The following is a 20,477-nucleotide window of genomic DNA, read 5'->3' as shown; positions in this document are numbered from 1 at the left end:
CTATTCATTACATCTTGCCTATTCCTCTCCCACATCCATTCCTTACTCCGTAGCTGTGCCTCTCCCACAACTATCCAATATATCATCTCTCTACCTCTCAAATTATCTCTGCTCAGCCCTTCTTGCGCCATATGATATTTTCCAGTTCCTTCCCTTCTCCATGTTTTACCCTACATTTTCTGCATCTTTATCTACCTTCCCTCTGTTCTTTACATCCTTCCTTAGCCAGCTACTATTCTTTATCTCATGACAAACACCTGTCCCTGCCTATTCTCTAGTCCGTACGTTGCTACTTATACTTACTACCCCAATGTCCACCCTCTGTCTTACTACGTTTATTATCCACCCCTGTATATAGTATATATCTACTCCACTCCCAACCCATTATCTACCCATTATCTACCACATGTCTTACTCACTATCTACCCCAATTCCTCAACATCGTCCTTGTTCATCTCAAACCTGAATCCAACCCTGCTTTCTATCACTTTAATTTTCATATCATAACTCACACAGATTCTATCCTTTCTACATCATCCCTTATCTTTGGTACGCATCGTCTACCCCATCTCTTACCCATATTATACACAGTCAAAGTAATCAACTCCCTTCCTCGCTTTTATTACGCTCTGTCTCTCCCATCTACGTACTCTTTTTGTCTTGATTACGCTCTTACGCCCCGTCTACATCATCTTCGTCCTGCCTCACCTTTTTTACGCACCAAATTCACGTCCTCTTTCAACTCCATCTTTAGTCTGGCCTCCCTTGATTCTCTGGAAAAATTTATCGCTCTTGTATTTTCTCCATAATGGTTCCTGAGCCCAGACCACTCTGCTAGCTTTCTTATCTGCGTATATTTTTCTAATGTCTAATTTTGCTGTAAACATTCAATGCCTCGGGTATATATCTATTTTTCCCCTGTCTCTTGTTACTGTTGTCTCGTTATTGTTGCTCGTGTTGTAGATTTTGTTTGAGATGTCTTAATTCAGGGTTAATATTATTTCGGTTATATTTTCTTTGTTTTTCGATATCTTTTTCGCTATCATTAATTATAATTATCGTTAACCATTATCGTTATAAATAAAAATGAACATAATAGCTTCATAATAGCCAATAAAGCTGATGAAGAGCTAATTCTCGAGACCAGACATTATGACTCGGTCCCAATTAACTCTGGATGAGTCTCAGGACACTTTCATAACACAGGAAAAATGGACAATCATTGATGCAGATGTTGTGTTCTGGTTTATGAACACGACAGGAGCAGCAAAGGCAGGTATCACTACCCAGTATGTATTAAAGTTGACCCCTCCTTCGATAATTGACGAAGGCACATGAATCACCTTTTTAGCGCATTTTATCACTTAATGCAAATGCAGTTATCAAATTTGATTACATGGGCTTCAAAATTAACTTCTATGTCAAAAGTAATGTTAGCACTGCATCTTTTTACCAAACATGAACTATAATTAGGTAACACCATAATTTTAAAAACTCTTTGAGTCCATTGGTCTAACAACTCACGTAAGCACTGCTATTCTATTAGAAAATACACTCGACCCGGTGATCAAAGACTTCGCAGAAAACTACGTCGAAATCATCCTTTCGGTTAAGCTTGTTCCTCGAACATTTGAAGAGTTCAAACCAACATTAAAATCAAGAATACCAGAGACTGTGTAACATCTCACACCCTCCTGACACTGGGATCAGAAAAACTGCAATAGACAATGCAGAATCATGCACCACCTGGCTCTGAGATCATGGATATTGGCAGGATTTGTTCAACGCGTTACAGAGCGAAAACTGGTATATTACTCAGCTAGGAGATGCTAATACAAAAATGTTAAATCTTACTTTCCAAAATCTTACATTCCGGATTCCGCATATTCCCTCAAAACTTTGTACAAATTTAAATATGATGATCAAAACTTGATAGAGTAATAGTTTAGAACTGTAGTAATGAAAAGTCAAGACCATAGAGTTGCCAGAAAATAGCACCATCTCCACAAGATCTTCAAAGAACAAGATCTTCAAAGACAATACAAGAAGCCATATAAAACCAATACTAAGAAAAGTGTGTTTTATTGCTGTCACGAGGATTTAAAAACAGTGTACAGGTGGGTCGGTTGGCAGTAAAGTTCGGTGGTGCATAATAAACAAAAAGAAAAGAGTAACAAATACTAGCATTTGATGAATCTGGTGGAACCGGTGCTATGAAAGCTTATCGTCCTGTTTCTTCCCTTTCCGTGCCAGTTACTAAGCTAAACTGCTTTACCCAATGCTCCCCCTGTAACAAACTAGGCTGTTGTAAGAATTATCCAGAGTGGTTTATCGACAAAAGAGAATGGGAAGCTGAGCCGCATGGTGACCTGACCCCCAGGGGAATTCGCGGTGGAAATAACCAACGCTTTGTTCATAGCTGCGTATAATAAATCATCCTATAGTATTCAGTAATTTAGAGAAATTAGCCTTTATTCATTTTGCATTAAAATTGTATTGTATAATAGTACTGGATACAATATCAAGAGTATTCTAATTATTGAGTTTAAGTCACCATCAGTGACGTCACGAATCAGATCTAACTTTTAAAGCGGAGTGACCGGCGGTCATAGGTCATCAGGGGTTGACAGGTCTAATATTTCTCAGTTTTAATAACCATTTTTGTGATCGGGAACAGCTCTGCCGTTAGAGGCTTGTGTAATTTATTTCAGTAAAATAATTCAACTAGTCTGGATCAATTAAGTACAACCGAGTTTAATTGTTATAACTTAAACCTTGCTAGTAACTGGGTAGAACTTTGACTAGGCGCAAGGATACAATGTTCTGTCTGGGGGAGACGAGACAAGGGAAAAATCAGTGTGGATACGGGAGCAGCTGGGAGAGGTCAAACATCTTACCTCTCCCCAAGACCACCCAACACCTAGAGCTGTGGTCGCCCAAGGTATAGTTGCTATTGTTAAGTATAGAAATAGTCTCATTTGCCACTCAGGTCAAGTAGGGAGTGTTAAATTGATAGGGAGTGAACATATTTAGATTTTGTTTTAGTTTTCGTTTAATAAATTAAATTTGTTATTAATTTGCATTTTATTGTTTCCATGTGTTTTATGTGTATACTTGTCCTGGTCACGTGGTCCACACGAGGCAGAGTTGCATTGGGCGCCGATTCTAACATCGAATCGGAATTATCATTACCGTGTAATTTATTCCACACTCAAGGTCATCGTTTATAGTGGGGATCAAGCCCCTAGGTTGATTAATTAGCGTGATCGATCCAGACCTCGATCATTGCTCTTGTATTACTGGTCTGGTGGTGGCAGCAGAGGTGACTCTAGGGTTTTGTTCAGAGCTTAGGTCACGTCATACTGGGTGTAGAATCCTAAGTCGGTCAATCGTCTTAGGACCACGTGGCGTGGAGTTGGCTTCGTTAAAAGTTTTGGAGTCCCTTGGTTTAGAAATAAAAGTAAGAATACGGGTAGAGGGAGTAGAAAGAAGGAAGTAAAGAGAGAGAAACCCAAACCCGTGTTACAATGGTGCACAGCGGTGGTTTCAACAATTTTGTTTGAAATTGTTGAAAGGCTCACGCGTCTAGCCGTTCGAACACGTGCGCGGATGCTAAGGGGACAGCCGCGGGCCAGGATTAGCAGTGCGCCCCACAAGTGCGTTTGAGTGGGGATTGGCGAATCTTGGGTCATGCGGGCTGATATGATTAAGGCTTAGTTAGTAAGATTAGGCTGTTAAAATTAGATTTATTGAAAAGGAGACCGCTCCGAGTTGATTGGACTGGGTACCATACTCGACCCATTGCAATTAATTCAGAGGTGTTGGGAGCCGCCATACTCTCAACAGCAGTTCCTTGAGGGCTGTCGGGGGCGGATATATCTGTGGGACGCCAATAGATAGTCCGAGGGCGTTATTAGACGACCCAAAACGCTAAGGAAAAACGTAATCCGTGAAGGGCGTTGCGGCCTCCGAGGGACGGACTAGTAAACTACCTAGCAGCGATTCAACAACTAAGTGATCGCACACTTAGTGGAGGTTGAGTCGTCCCTAGTCATAATTGTTGCTGAAAGCTGCGTGTCGCTCTGTTGGAACCTAGAGGGTGTGGCCCCTAGGCTAGGTGTGGTACGGCGAGCCGGTAGGAACAATTATAAGATTAAGTCGAGTGCATTTCTTTAATTAAGTATACTTAAATTTATAAAGTAATTTCCGTTTATTTGCGTTGTTCTAGATTAATTTTTTTTCCCTAAATTCAATCCCCGGTTAAAAATTTTTTTTTTATCAAAGTGTTTAGCGTTTTCTTGCATATTAGGCTAAGTGCGTACATTTTTTTGCTATTCCCTGTTCTATTAGTCTAAGTCAGAGGCGTTGTTAATCCTCTGGACTTAGGGCTATATGTCGGTCACGATAGATAAGTGAAGGAGTTTAAGGGATAGTAAGTTGCGTGTAAATGTTATTTGTCCGCGGAATATTTCTAAGTATTTTGGGATAAGTTTTCGGCTAAGTCGATGTCGGAAAGTCGTTAACTGTAATTAATTTGTATTCGTGGGTCACGTGTATGTGCTGGGCGTCATTAGGATTCCCCAGTCGATGCGTGTGATATTTTCTAGTTTTTACCAGTAAGACGGTAAAATTGTGTTTGTAGACTTAGAATTCTGTTTTCAGTAGAAACGTAGGTGGAAAATTTTCTAAGTCCAGCTTGGGCTAGAATCTGACTTTTTGGCGGAAATTCTAATTTTCATGTTTTGTGTATATTCTGGGGCCAGTATTACTCTCTAGTGCGCGCAAGGGACGTAATTCTGTTCGTAAAACATTAAACAGTGATAATTACATTTTTGCCGAATTTAGTTATTTTTCGAGAAAATCGTGTTGTAATTTTGTCAGAGTCCATTTGAGGTGAAAATCTCGGATTCTGACGAAAATTCGAATTAATGAGTGTTGAAACCGCCCGATGTGTCAGTATTGTTCTGTATACAACGTCAGTAGTAAATAATAACGTATTTATATCTGGGAACGAGAAACCCAAATTTTTGTGAATTAAAGGAGTTTTGTGATATTTGGGGTGATAGGATATTTTTCCCTCGGAGTCAGAAAAATTGGCAGAGTCCAGCAATTGAGTAAAAACGCAGTTTTTTGATAAAAATTCAATTTTTGGTAAGCATATATAGGTCCTGGGTGTCTATATTAATCACTAGAGCGGTTTATTAACGTAAAACTAGTTATTTTCCTTCAGAACAAAAATTTTGATTTTTCAGCGTTTAAGCGAAAAAGCGCGGGACTTAGTTTTTTTTCAGCGCAGCTGGTCCCGCTCCATCAGTCATCAGTGGCCACGCTGCTCACTTCAAGCGCGCTTAGCATTCGAGTACAGTAAATATTCTTTATTAATCCATCACGAGTGCTGCGCGTTAGTTGCGTTATCATTTAAATTGTTTTATATAAATTAGATTCTTTAATTTTTTTAACGTAAAGGACTTAGGTTTCAGCAATAGAACTGCGGGATATTTCACGGGCAGACACGAGTGCGGGGCAGACACTCATTGGATTCACTTCAGCGATTCTCTCGATAAATCGGTGTATTTCCTATTTTGGGAATTTAGTAGTTTTCTCTTAGAATAGAGTTGCGATTTTTTTTTTTTATTATTTGTGTAAGATCACGGTTGTAGTGAGTCCGGGTCGAGGGTGTACTAAAGGGTAGTTTAGAAGAGACGTGGCACACCAGGAATCACAGAAAATGTTTAACCCAGATAATGACCAGTCAGTGGGGACCAGTGGGAGTGGAAGTGGAAGTGTAGAGGACAGCACCTCTTCCGACACCACTGGGGACCACCTAGGTACACCTCATCCGTCACTACAACAACACCAACCCCATCCTCAATTCCCATACCAACCCCATCCTCAGTTCCCATACCAACCCTTCCCCCAACCCCAGGCCACTCCATACCCATACCAACCCCAGGCCACCCCATACCCATACCAACCCCAGGCCACCCCATACCCATACCAACCCCAGGCCACCCCATACCCATACCAACCCCAGGCCACCCCATACCCATACCCATTCCAACCCCAGGCCACCCCATACCCATACCCATACCCATTCCAGCCCCAGGCCACCCCATACCCACCCCAACCCCAATCCACACCCCAGCCCGAGGCCACCCACACCATACCTCAACCCCAACCTCCATCCACACCCCAGCCTGAGGTCACCCACACCATACCTCAACCCCAACCTCAATCCACACCCCAACCCGAGGCCACCCACACCATACCTCAACCCCAACCCCAGGCCGCCACAGCCTTAGACAGGCAGATGCGCACGGAGACGCCGGGCACTCAGTTGTCGCCATACGTAGAGGCGTTAAGTAAAGGCGAGGGAGCCAAGCCGAGGAACTGTGGCGCGGGTTCATCAGGCGGGAAGCAGCCCTCAGCTGCAAGTTCGAGCCACCCTGCGCGGGGTACCAACAGAGATCCGCGGAGGTGTTACTCCTGCTGGAAGCGCGGGCATATACAGAGGGATTGCGAAGTCACTCCTACGAAAGCATGAAAGCAGGCTCCTAGTGATGGTAGGCCTACTTTTGAGGTGAAAGTGGAAGGTGTGAGATTGACAGCTTTTGTTGATACAGGAAGCCAGGCAACAGTAATTAAAAAGTCAGCCTTCAGCAATTTTAAGTATGCACGTCTTCAACGTTGCGCAAAGACATTAACAGCAGTCAATGGGGAAAAGATTGAGATCGTAGGTCAAGGTACAGTTAATTTTGAGATTGATGGGGAATTGCAGCCTCACACATGTACGATCGTAGAGAGCCTTGATTTTCCTGGTCACATCTTAATGGGAACTGATTTTCTGTCGCGATTTAATTATTCCTTGTCTGCTCAAAAAGGGGCTAGGAACTGCAGGTTGCAGTTGGGACAGACTTCCTACCCAGTGGAGATGATCGACCATCCCCCAGTTGTAGCTTCAATTAAGAGGAAGCTGAAATATAATGCGCACTATCCAAAATTGATTTTTAAGTCTCTTCCAGACACAGTTAAGAGGTCATGCGCCTTGCATGCATTGACCAAACAGAGTTGCCCACCACATTCTGTTAAATTTATTAAAGTAGCCGTGGGACGTCACATACAACCAGGTACCACCCTTCAGGTGGCTGGGAGATGTGATAGTTTATTAATTCCTCATCACTTAGTTGTAGTGCTCGATAAAGGTGCACTCATTCCAGTTGTCAATCTTTCACATAAGACTTTTCGCTTCAGGGCAGGTGATAGGGTATCTCAGGGAACCATGGTGGAGGACACAGAAATCTTTCACCATGAGTCAGCTGAGACGCCAGCCGTCACTGCACAATGTAGTGCACTGAATATGTTGAACACTAAAACTCCATCCAAAGTACAATACCAGACGAGAAATGTTGCACAGAATGTAGAAGTGGAAAAATTAATTTCAGCACTTGATTTGCAACATGTTGCACAGGCGGATAGGAAGGCACTGAGAGGAGTTTTACGAAAATTCCCGAAATTGTTTGCGACAGAGGATGACCAGATTGGTCTCCTTGATAAGATCGAGCACACCATTCCAACTGGTGACCATTTGCCTGTGTACACAAGACAGTGGAGGTTGCCGGAACAGGCAAAGAACATTATCAGGGAGGAGTGCCAGAAAATGTTGAGACAGGGCGTGATAGAGCCTAGTACGTCACCGTGGCTCTCTCCTGTTGTGCTAGTTCGGAAACCGGACGGTAGTTATCGTTTCTGTGTTGACTACCGGAAGGTGAACGAATTAACTAAGGGTGATGTGTATCCGTTGCCCCGAATACAGGAGATAATAGATCAATTTGGTGCTGCTAAGTATTTCTCAACTCTTGACGCAAAATCGGCGTATTGGGCGATTCCGGTGGCAGAACAGGATAGGGAAAAAACAGCATTCTCGGATGGTAGGCACACTTATCAATTCCGTAGGATGCCGTTTGGTTTGAAGACAGCGCCTTCGTCGTTTCAGAGGGCCATCAACTTTATCCTTAGTCCGGTACTGGGTAGGCATTCTTTAGCGTACCTGGATGATGTTGTGATATATTCCAGGACGTTTGAGGAACACCTACAGGACTTGACTGAGACTTTGAAATTGTTAGATCAGGCAGGTTTCAGGCTGAATGTTCAGAAGTGCACCTTGGCGGCTCAGAAATTCAAATTTCTGGGGTTCCAGGTGTGCCCAGACGGTATCCGACCTGACCCAGATTCTTGCCGCGCCATTGCTGACATGCCTATTCCAAGGACAGCAAAGGACGTGCGTAGGTTTTTGGGGGCGGCCGGATATTTTCGTCGTCACATTGAAGGTTTCGCTGGCATTTCAGCACCCCTGACTGATCTGACAAAGAAAAATGCGAAGTTTGTGTGGAAATCAGAACATGACGAGGCCTATCGCAAACTGAAAGACCAACTAATCACGACACCGGTATTGGCTATTCCTGATTTTGAGAAAGAGTGGGAAGTGCACACTGACGCCAGCGGTATTGCTATTGGCGGGTGCTTAATTCAGCGAGACGCAGATAATTTACCCCATCCAGTAGCCTATTTCAGTAGGAAGGTCAAAGGACCTGAAGTTCGTTATTCAGCTACGGATCGGGAGGCACTGGCAGTAGTAGAATCAGTTAGGTATTTCGAGCCTTACCTATTTCAGCGCCATTTTGTAATCTACACAGACCATCGAGCGTTAACACACATATTTAAGAAGCGAACAAAATGCCCACGAATGTCACGCTGGTCTCACGAACTTTCGGCCCACTCATTCCAGATCTTGTACAAGCCTGGTCCAGCACATGTTGTGCCAGATACGCTAAGTAGAAATATAGCGGCAGTACAGATTAATGAAAACATTGAAACCATTCCATCAGATAAAATGAGAGAATACCAGATGAGCGAGCCTAGATGGAAAGAGATTATTGAGTATTTAGAGGGAGGAAAATACCCCAAAAAGAAAAAGAATTTACCTATACATGATTTTGAGATGAAACAGGGCGTCCTGTATTATGTTAATAGCCAGAATGATAGGGCAGTATTTCAGCTAGTTATTCCGGACGCGTTGCGGTCATCAGCGTTAAAGCTTGCACATGCTTCAAAAATTGCAGGGCATCCGGGGATCTTTAAAACACTCTTAAAAGCAAAGTCTCTATTTTATTTTCCAGGATTACTTTCTGAGGTAATCAATTTCGTGAAGTCGTGCCCTCGTTGCCAGAGGAGGAAAGGTACCCTTAAGGTACAAGCCCCACTTCAGGAATTCCCTGAAATTTGTGAACCGTTAGATCGTGTGGGGGCCGATCTGATTGATTTACACCACAGTCACGCGGGTAACAGATACGTGTTGGTGCTAGTTGACCATCTGTCTAGATACACTACACTAGTTGCATTACCTCAGAAGGATTCTCGTACGGTTGCAGATGCGTTCTTGCGTAGGTTCGTTACTGTATTCGGACCTCCTAAAGTTTTAGTCTCTGACCGGGGTCAAGAATTCAATGGGAATATATTTAGAGAAGTTTGTAAGATTTTAGAGACAACTTCGGCTTTTACAACGGCCTACCACCCACAAGCAAACGGAATGACGGAACGGACTAATCGTTCAGTCAAGGATATGCTTGCAATCCTTGCTGAACATGATGCAAACACCTGGGATGAACACCTACCCTATGTTCAGTTCGCCTTGAATACTGCCATCCACCAATCAATTAACACCCAACCACTTCATTTGTTTACTGGTAATTCATGCAATTTCCCCTCAGGTCTGCTTAACAGACATAATGTTGCATACGGGGAGGACTATCCTTCAGAGGTCCTTGGTAAAATGAGAAATGCATGGAATATTGCAGCTGAAGCGTCCAAGAAGGCACGGACTCGGTATGCTCATTTTTATGACAAGAAAGTGCGCCCTCTTGAGTTGAAGGAAGGAAGCCTCGTATTGAGAGTGAATGAGGCTGCGCCCGCCAATCAGAGCAGGAAACTAGCTCCGAGGTGGCGAGGACCCTATAGAGTAATTAAAAGGGCGGGGCCGGTTAATCTTGTTATAAAAGGAGTGTTCGAGGACCAGGTGGAAAGGACAATTCACGTGAATAAATTGAAACATTATCATGCTAGAGAGGAATTAGAACTGCCTTCAGCGGGTCTAGTTCCTGACTCAGCAGTGCTGACTCATGGCTTCACCGACGAGTCAGAAGATGAGGATGACCCTCTGTCATCGCTCATCAGTAGTCAGGTGCAGTCTCACCACCCTATGGTGACGAGATCTCGCGCTGTACAGTAAAGTAACTTCCTTAGTTAGTATAATTTAGTATTGATTAGATTTTCCTGTAAAGGCAATGAGATGTACTATGTCTATACTTGACTCGGGTAGCAACTTTTACCGTGCTCTGGGGTTCCACCTCCACCAAACCCAGAGTATATCTATGCTTCCGCTGTGTTGTGTCTGTCTGTTCCCAGGTCTGATTGGTACACCGACCCAGTTGTTCCAGCCACACGTGAACCCTTGTCTGTAAAGACCGAGGGGGGAGGCACGTTACACAAAGCCCTCCCCCCACCAGACCCAGTAACCCATACATCAGTTACTTTGGGGATGAGTGACTGTCCAAGAGTCACCCGGCCGACGCCTCACGTCACTAACGAGGTTGTCAGGGCCAGCGAGCTGTCCACATTATAGCAGTCACCGGAGGTGCCATACAACGCCGGGGTAGCTGTCTCGAGATCACCACTACCCACCTGCTGCGTCATCAAGACTGCAGCCATTCCAGCAGTGTTGGAGGAGAGGTCAAGAAATGGAAAGCACGTAGCAGTACTCAAGAATTTCGCCGGAAGATTAATGATTACGTCATCTGAAGTAACAAGAAAGCGGAAGTAAGGCGGTCACAGGTGGAAGGCACGGTTTCCCTACAGAGTACCGGGACTCGCCAATAGAAGGTCGCAAAATTGTCTCCTTTGGCCTAAAGTCGGCGGTACGAGGGTATACACAGTTGGTGTTTACGGCCTAGTAACCGGGTGACATCAAGAAACGCCTGAGATGACGTGAGCAATGATGGAAGACGAGATTCACCTGTTCTGCAAACAAGCAACCCGCCTCTACGACCTTCTGACACCACTCCTGCTAAGAGACACCGTTGGTACATCCAGTTCTGCTCTGCTGAGGTCATCTGCGACAAGTTTAACATCAAGACTACCGTGTGAACTGTGATTGATACGAAGGCGTGTGGACTGTCGAGAGCAAGATTAATGGCCGAAGTAACAGTATTCTACAGCTGTCACTTGGCACTCCGCTCTACTACACTCTGTCGTCATTCAAGAGTACCGGATGGGAGTACAAGAGGACCAGGTATTGATGTCTACACATGGGAAGAAGCAAGATCGACATCGTCATCGTCAGCGACTACATTCAGCATCCAGCAGCATCGATTTTTTTCTCGTTTACTCGATATGAACAATTGATACAAAACAACAAAGTTGGCTCTGAACATCTGTGTAAAGAACATCTGGACACTTTTGTTTAAATGTTGAAAAACAGATTTAGAATCAATACTTTATAAATGTTGAAAAACAGCTTTAAAATAATAATTCTGGTATAATATATGAATTTTACTCTATGAATTGGTCAGTAATCAAAATCGAAGCCCCTGTGTAATTGTCTCAGCCCAGAACAAACGGTTATGGAAAATTATGTTGTGCTATTTTTTTCAGAATGTTTGAACACAGGAGAGGCGGACCAATATAAACATTGACACTTCTAGTGAGTGAGAACACTTGGCTGTGCAGTCAGCTGAAACCTGTGATATAGTATAGGAATTTTTATTTTTAGATATATGTAATAAACGTTAGGTGTGTTCCTTAACATGTCAAGGTTGACATTGATGGGGAGTGGTTAGTACACGGATGTGAGTTTGATAGTTCCGTAGTACGCTCCCGGATGACTGAAAGTTCAGTCTGATGATATAACTTTAATGTTTGTTTGAGCACGGTGTGGCCGGCTCTAGAGGACACATGGACTTGGCTAGTGAAGAGCCAAGAGAGTTTAATAGCTAGTTTTTGATGGTAGAGTAGGGACATGTTATTTAGCTATGTCAGTAAGGATAGGATGTATGTTTCCTGATATTAGAGGATTGCTGTCAGTTGACAGCTGAGAAATTTATGAAATATGAACATGTTCATTATGATGTTGGACTATTATTTGTCAAATTTTATTAGTTAGGTTAGCTTTTGTTTGTGGCATGAGTTGAATTGTGGGTTTGGATACTAAACCTCGTGAATTTTAACAAATTAACAAGGTTTACTAAGTGCTTGTGCGGGGGGGTTGTAACAAACTAGGCTGTTGTAAGAATTATCCAGAGTGGTTTATCGACAAAAGAGAATGGGAAGCTGAGCCGCATGGTGACCTGACCCCCAGGGGAATTCGCGGTGGAAATAACCAACGCTTTGTTCATAGCTGCGTATAATAAATCATCCTATAGTATTCAGTAATTTAGAGAAATTAGCCTTTATTCATTTTGCATTAAAATTGTATTGTATAATAGTACTGGATACAATATCAAGAGTATTCTAATTATTGAGTTTAAGTCACCATCAGTGACGTCACGAATCAGATCTAACTTTTAAAGCGGAGTGACCGGCGGTCATAGGTCATCAGGGGTTGACAGGTCTAATATTTCTCAGTTTTAATAACCATTTTTGTGATCGGGAACAGCTCTGCCGTTAGAGGCTTGTGTAATTTATTTCAGTAAAATAATTCAACTAGTCTGGATCAATTAAGTACAACCGAGTTTAATTGTTATAACTTAAACCTTGCTAGTAACTGGGTAGAACTTTGACTAGGCGCAAGGATACAATGTTCTGTCTGGGGGAGACGAGACAAGGGAAAAATCAGTGTGGATACGGGAGCAGCTGGGAGAGGTCAAACATCTTACCTCTCCCCAAGACCACCCAACACCTAGAGCTGTGGTCGCCCAAGGTATAGTTGCTATTGTTAAGTATAGAAATAGTCTCATTTGCCACTCAGGTCAAGTAGGGAGTGTTAAATTGATAGGGAGTGAACATATTTAGATTTTGTTTTAGTTTTCGTTTAATAAATTAAATTTGTTATTAATTTGCATTTTATTGTTTCCATGTGTTTTATGTGTATACTTGTCCTGGTCACGTGGTCCACACGAGGCAGAGTTGCATTGGGCGCCGATTCTAACATCGAATCGGAATTATCATTACCGTGTAATTTATTCCACACTCAAGGTCATCGTTTATAGTGGGGATCAAGCCCCTAGGTTGATTAATTAGCGTGATCGATCCAGACCTCGATCATTGCTCTTGTATTACTGGTCTGGTGGTGGCAGCAGAGGTGACTCTAGGGTTTTGTTCAGAGCTTAGGTCACGTCATACTGGGTGTAGAATCCTAAGTCGGTCAATCGTCTTAGGACCACGTGGCGTGGAGTTGGCTTCGTTAAAAGTTTTGGAGTCCCTTGGTTTAGAAATAAAAGTAAGAATACGGGTAGAGGGAGTAGAAAGAAGGAAGTAAAGAGAGAGAAACCCAAACCCGTGTTACAATGGTGCACAGCGGTGGTTTCAACAATTTTGTTTGAAATTGTTGAAAGGCTCACGCGTCTAGCCGTTCGAACACGTGCGCGGATGCTAAGGGGACAGCCGCGGGCCAGGATTAGCAGTGCGCCCCACAAGTGCGTTTGAGTGGGGATTGGCGAATCTTGGGTCATGCGGGCTGATATGATTAAGGCTTAGTTAGTAAGATTAGGCTGTTAAAATTAGATTTATTGAAAAGGAGACCGCTCCGAGTTGATTGGACTGGGTACCATACTCGACCCATTGCAATTAATTCAGAGGTGTTGGGAGCCGCCATACTCTCAACAGCAGTTCCTTGAGGGCTGTCGGGGGCGGATATATCTGTGGGACGCCAATAGATAGTCCGAGGGCGTTATTAGACGACCCAAAACGCTAAGGAAAAACGTAATCCGTGAAGGGCGTTGCGGCCTCCGAGGGACGGACTAGTAAACTACCTAGCAGCGATTCAACAACTAAGTGATCGCACACTTAGTGGAGGTTGAGTCGTCCCTAGTCATAATTGTTGCTGAAAGCTGCGTGTCGCTCTGTTGGAACCTAGAGGGTGTGGCCCCTAGGCTAGGTGTGGTACGGCGAGCCGGTAGGAACAATTATAAGATTAAGTCGAGTGCATTTCTTTAATTAAGTATACTTAAATTTATAAAGTAATTTCCGTTTATTTGCGTTGTTCTAGATTAATTTTTTTTCCCTAAATTCAATCCCCGGTTAAAAATTTTTTTTTTATCAAAGTGTTTAGCGTTTTCTTGCATATTAGGCTAAGTGCGTACATTTTTTTGCTATTCCCTGTTCTATTAGTCTAAGTCAGAGGCGTTGTTAATCCTCTGGACTTAGGGCTATATGTCGGTCACGATAGATAAGTGAAGGAGTTTAAGGGATAGTAAGTTGCGTGTAAATGTTATTTGTCCGCGGAATATTTCTAAGTATTTTGGGATAAGTTTTCGGCTAAGTCGATGTCGGAAAGTCGTTAACTGTAATTAATTTGTATTCGTGGGTCACGTGTATGTGCTGGGCGTCATTAGGATTCCCCAGTCGATGCGTGTGATATTTTCTAGTTTTTACCAGTAAGACGGTAAAATTGTGTTTGTAGACTTAGAATTCTGTTTTCAGTAGAAACGTAGGTGGAAAATTTTCTAAGTCCAGCTTGGGCTAGAATCTGACTTTTTGGCGGAAATTCTAATTTTCATGTTTTGTGTATATTCTGGGGCCAGTATTACTCTCTAGTGCGCGCAAGGGACGTAATTCTGTTCGTAAAACATTAAACAGTGATAATTACATTTTTGCCGAATTTAGTTATTTTTCGAGAAAATCGTGTTGTAATTTTGTCAGAGTCCATTTGAGGTGAAAATCTCGGATTCTGACGAAAATTCGAATTAATGAGTGTTGAAACCGCCCGATGTGTCAGTATTGTTCTGTATACAACGTCAGTAGTAAATAATAACGTATTTATATCTGGGAACGAGAAACCCCTCTTACGGGAAGTACTAGGACAGGGGGATTATAAGTAAGAATACGGGTAGAGGGAGTAGAAAGAAGGAAGTAAAGTGAGAGGAACCTAACCCGTGTTACACCCCTCTACTTTTAAATTCCCGTTAGTCTACTTGTAACACCGCAAAAGGAAAAATAGATAAACACCTTTTAGACATGTGTTATCAAGATCCTAAGATCAAGGTGTTTAAGTCCCTATTCCTCTTCAAAAGACGTGTTTGCATATTTGCAGGCTCTCTTGCAGTCCTCTTCCAAGTTTACATAGATCTTTAAATGATTGCAGAGGAGTGTACAAAACGAGAGAGAAAGCAAAAACATTCATGAATCATCTCAATTTATTTTGTCTAGGGAATGTCGTAGGAAAGTTACTGCTTAAAGATCCAAAGCAAAGTTCCTAATAATCCAAAGCAGAGCGCCTAACTGCCCAGAAACAAAATTCCAAGCTATTAAAACCACCTTTAAATGTAGATATGTCATATCCCAATAGTCTCTGGAAACTATACACCAGTTGATTAAGAGTTAGGATGAAGGTCCCAAGAGCCGTGGCTCATTCCCACAAATGCAACTAGGGAGTACAGCTACGTGAATACATTGCAGTTCACAGATTAGATCTTCCAGGAAAGTATTCACGATTCAAGTAATGCTCGAAATACTTGGCGCGCGAGTGGCTTTAATAAATACCTTTATATAACAAAGAAGCAATCACTGTATCATGGTTCTACTTTTGTATATTTTTAAATAAAAAATATTATTATTATTATTACTATTAATAATTATTATTATTAATATTATTATTTGGGGCTTTTGTCAACGAACGTATCTAAAGTAGTGAGACAAAATACTAAACCGAGCCACACTATGTTTCAAGCACTATTGGCTTATTTGTGCTATGTTTTCAACCATAAATTTGTTCATTGTAATGTCTTTATTGTACTCGTATTATTTATTCTTTCTGCCTGTTTGTTGTCCCGTCAGTCTGTCTTTCTGTTATTGTGTTAATTTTTATGTTGTTTTCTGTCAGTCCAATCTGTCTTTCTCTCCTTGTCTATATTTTTGTATTTCTGTCGTACTTTTTCCCTGTCTTTCGTGCTGTCTAATTCTGTTTGTCTGGATGTCTCTCCGTTACCGTCTGTTTTACCAACAGAGGCAGATGGCTCACAGACACAACCAAACATTCATTTGCATAGAACAGTAGAGTCCATTTCCACTTTTCTACCCCAGTAGTCAAGTCTATTTCCCCTAGACATTGCATACAAACTTTTACCAATTTCAAATTGAAGTTATTTCAAGATTTTTCAGAGCTCTTTCGAAGACAAACATATGGAGAAAGTGATTATAATTTTAGCAATTTAATTTTTAGGACTTAGAAAAAAGGCTTTAGATTTTTAAAGTTTGTTGACAACGATTTCAGATGTTAGAATTAATTTCCTAAATGATTATGTAATAACTAATTTAGAGTTTCGAAGCACGAACTCTAGCAATAGAGAATAAGCATATTTAGGGGATTTTTTAACAATCTAACAGTTAAAAAAATGTTCTGTACACTTCCATGTCATAACATTAATATAGGCATGGCAGAATACTATACAAATATAGCATCTTGTTATGCCTCACGATTTAACATTAAGATGTTAAATATATCTATATATTAACTTTGAGAAATTTAATATAATTGAATTCATGTGCTTGAAGGTACTCTGGCAGTTTTCCTAGTAAAATGCCCTGCAAAGTTTTCCTTTTAAGTTCAATCAAGTTGGGGTTAGGGTGCCCTGGAGGCCCAAGACCAGCCATTCCCACCCATAAACTTCTGTTTGTATTATCGGTTTGTGTATTTGTATATTAGTATGAAAAAAGGCTCGAAGCTTCCAATTTTGGGGGAATATTGTCTTGAAATCCTTTTTAATACAGTAAGTTACTCTATATTTCTCCCCATGTTACATCTCACTCTCTTCTCACTCTTCAATTCTTTCATATCACATTTCTCTCTTTCACTCTCTCTCTGTCTCTCTTTCTCACACACTCACTAACGCCTTCTCTGCCTCTCACGCCAGTGTGTAACCGCACGTTCTATGGCTACGCTGACCACACATACTTACTGGAGGTGCCGGCGCCCCCGACCTCCCGTGCAGGGCTGCCACAGGCGCCCTCACGCCCGCACCTCCTGATGGGTGGCTTGTCGTCGGAAGCCTTCAAATGCATCCTCACCTTCAACGCTATCGGCAGGACCCACGGAGATATCATTCAGATAACCTTCTCCGAGTTTCACGTCGGACATTTCAACGTTGCTGCTGCTGATGGTAAGTAGTTGTAGAATTAAAAATAAATAAGAAGATTTATAGATTTATTTTCAAATTGCAGAGAATTGGAGGTGGTGTGTATGTATATAAATATACACACATCACCTTTCACAACTCTCTATCATTAACTTCTGTCACCTCTCTCCATTTTCACTCCCATCTCTACCATACTCTAGCAGGGTTTTACCCATTATATTTTTCAGCCACCCTTAACCCCATCTTCTGTTTCACAATCTCGTCATACGTTTTTATACTACACATCCTTCCCCATACACACACAACTACACATCCTTCCCCATACACACAATGCCTAACAATCCTTACCAACTTCTACGACAATCACATCCACTATACTGCCTTAGCCAATACGCCTTATAATCTATGCAACCCTCTCCAACCATTTCTAAAACACCCTGACCAATACCATCCTCCTTTCCTGTCATGCACGCCATCTCTTCTGTCTTTTCCACCGCACGTCTCACCATTCCATCGAGCCTCCTGCCATCCCTATCTCCTCTACCGCCAATCACCAAAATAATATTTTCCAACTTTCCAGGTCACACACTCACATCATCCCTACCATTCACGCTCACACACGGACCAAAGAGCCAAAGCTCAACCCCCGCAAAGCACAACTAGGGGAGTACACACACACACACACACACACACACACACACACACACACACACACACACATACACACACACTTCATTACACCTGTCCTAGTACTTCCCTCCGTTGATACGCACACTTCTATTTTTTCACGAAAAATGTCCCGGAAGTTAAAAATTCATTAAAAGTCTTTGCCGTTACCTCCAAATTCCTGTCGCATCCCATTTTCATGGCCCGACAACCTCGGGTCATTACGTAACTATTAAACCGTTTTGGGCGCAAGTTATGAGGCGCTTCTCAAACTTTTCCTAATAGCACGATCGTACTGGAGAACAGAAAGACAGATCAGAATGGCGATCTACGAGCATAAATATCCCTGGATTCAATAGATTCCTGTCCGGAAATCAATTCCGGGAGGGTAAAGTGTCTTTCGATGTATTTTATAAGGTGTTGTAATTCCTTCCGAGAGGAAAACTGAAAAAAGAAATAGAAAATTGGGAGAGGGAACTACGAGGTAAATGCAAGCTCACTCAGGCAATAATACTGAGCCAAACATGGCTGCTGGGACCATCGGCCAACTTCCTGCCGTAAAATGGAGAACGAGAAAAAATATATAAAACAAGATATATTTCAATGAGTCGGACGATTTCTTCAAGAGATAATTTAAGTTGTTCCTTAAATAACTATATGTAAACGAAATAATTTCATATATATATATATATATATATATATATTATATATATATATATATATATGAGTGTATATCACGAAAATAAACACGTGATTAAGAATGTGACAATGTCAGACCACGGAGGAAAATGAAACAGGAATTTCCTTAAGTACTTTCGTATATTAAATACATCTTCAGAAGGAATGATTCTGAAGATGTATTTAATATACGAAAGTACTTAAGGAAATTCCTGTTTCATTTTCCTCCGTGGTCTGACATTGTCATATATATATATGTGTGTGTGTGTGTGTGTGTGTGTGTGTGTGTGTGTGTGTGTGTGTGTGTGTGTGTGTGTGTGTGTGTGTGTGTGTGTATTTCATTCACCTGGACACTCTTAGCCTCGAACCACCGACCACACAGTTGCCAGCCGCTCTACCTACTGACCCACCAACACCCCCTTAAAGGGAAGGATCCAAGAGACACCTATCTGCTGCCTAACTGGAACTTTACGCTTACCCGTGGCATCCATTTTGACATGTAAAAGTTACGTGGTCCATCTAACACCTGAGTTTTCCATTGTTTTTAAATAATCAATGGGTTTGCCTATTTCGTCAGGATGCTTTCTTTTTAAATACCCTACAGGTCTTGATAGCTTCATAGCTTCATTTGAAAATGCGCTGTTAAATGTTAGACACGAAGGCTGTTTTGGATCAAGTGGACTGTCAACAAAGGCATAAGACAAATACTCCTCCAGATATCTATCTATACTTCTCTTCAGTATTGTTAATGATGGGAGGGATATGAAAATATAATAAGTAGTTTCACTTTTAACGTAATTCATTCAATTATTTTGCACCATTAAATACCATTAATACAACATCAAAACCATTAGCCTCTCAGAATATCAACACAAGAATTAAGAAACACCCGACCGCCACAAGTGCTGTTCAGAGTCACGCCCGCCAGATGTCTACGTCCTATACAAAACGCAACATGTTTATAAGATGTTTACGTCAGACTGAAGAAAGGACATGAATTTGGAATAAGTACGTTAAACTCCAAATCGGTATATTTTAATTTAGGAATAATACAGAAAGAATTATTTTTGTAAGAACAACCTGTAAGTAATAATATATCGCCCCATATTGATCGCTCAGCTCATCAATCGCTCCCGTTGAGAAAGCTTGTTCTAACGAGTTCAGTAATCTTATTCTCAAGCTCCTACCACTTTTCGGATAACTAGTGAGGCTCTTGAAACCTTACGTTTCTCTTAAAACTCAGCCAGATTCATTGTCTTAGTACTAAGGCCAAGACTTTACTATTGTAAAGGAGCCCACCTTCATCCTCTCCTCACAGATGGACGTCTGGTGTTTGAACTAATCCACAAGGGCCGTGACGAGGATTCGAACCTGCGTCATGTTCATTTGATGCATCACGTTAGTGTGATCTCTGTGTGTGTCTGGTGTTTCTTGTTATTACCTTAAGCTAACTTCCCGAGAGTCTTACGAATAATCTCTATATATATTTAGGCTATATCCTCTGAACTGTATCTTGAATCCCAGTGAAAACGTCAGCTGGAAACCACGGGTACCAACCGAAAGTAGAATAATAAAGGGGAAAGCTTTAGTATAGATTTAGCCACGCACCAGAGCGGAAACGCGCTTCCTCCAACAGAGATGGTCGCCCGATAACGTCCCCAACATATCAAAGCAGTTCTGTTATAAAGCTCGCACTTTTACATATTTCCCAAGGCATGATAGTGTGATGAACGAGATTTTCGTGACCTCGGCGAGGTCACACAAGTTATTTATCATGTCCCTGGCGAGGCC

The 20,477-nt window shown here is 41.9% G+C and overlaps 1 protein-coding gene across 1 annotated transcript in view; it reads left to right on the top strand.

The window, feature by feature from the left end:
- LOC123768990 (uncharacterized) overlaps positions 1-20,477 on the top strand; it is a 221,510-nt gene that overhangs the window by 187,588 nt on the left and 13,445 nt on the right. Inside the window, exon 4 of the mRNA XM_045759915.2 lies at positions 17,121-17,366. Within this exon, the coding sequence (XP_045615871.1) occupies positions 17,121-17,366 (246 nt within the window). The remainder of the gene's footprint in view (positions 1-17,120; positions 17,367-20,477) is intronic.

The sequence above is a fragment of the Procambarus clarkii genome, chromosome 64, assembly GCF_040958095.1.
Source record: "Procambarus clarkii isolate CNS0578487 chromosome 64, FALCON_Pclarkii_2.0, whole genome shotgun sequence".
In the NCBI taxonomy this organism is placed as follows: Eukaryota; Metazoa; Arthropoda; class Malacostraca; order Decapoda; family Cambaridae; genus Procambarus; species Procambarus clarkii.
This window is presented reverse-complemented; position numbering and strand designations above follow the sequence as displayed.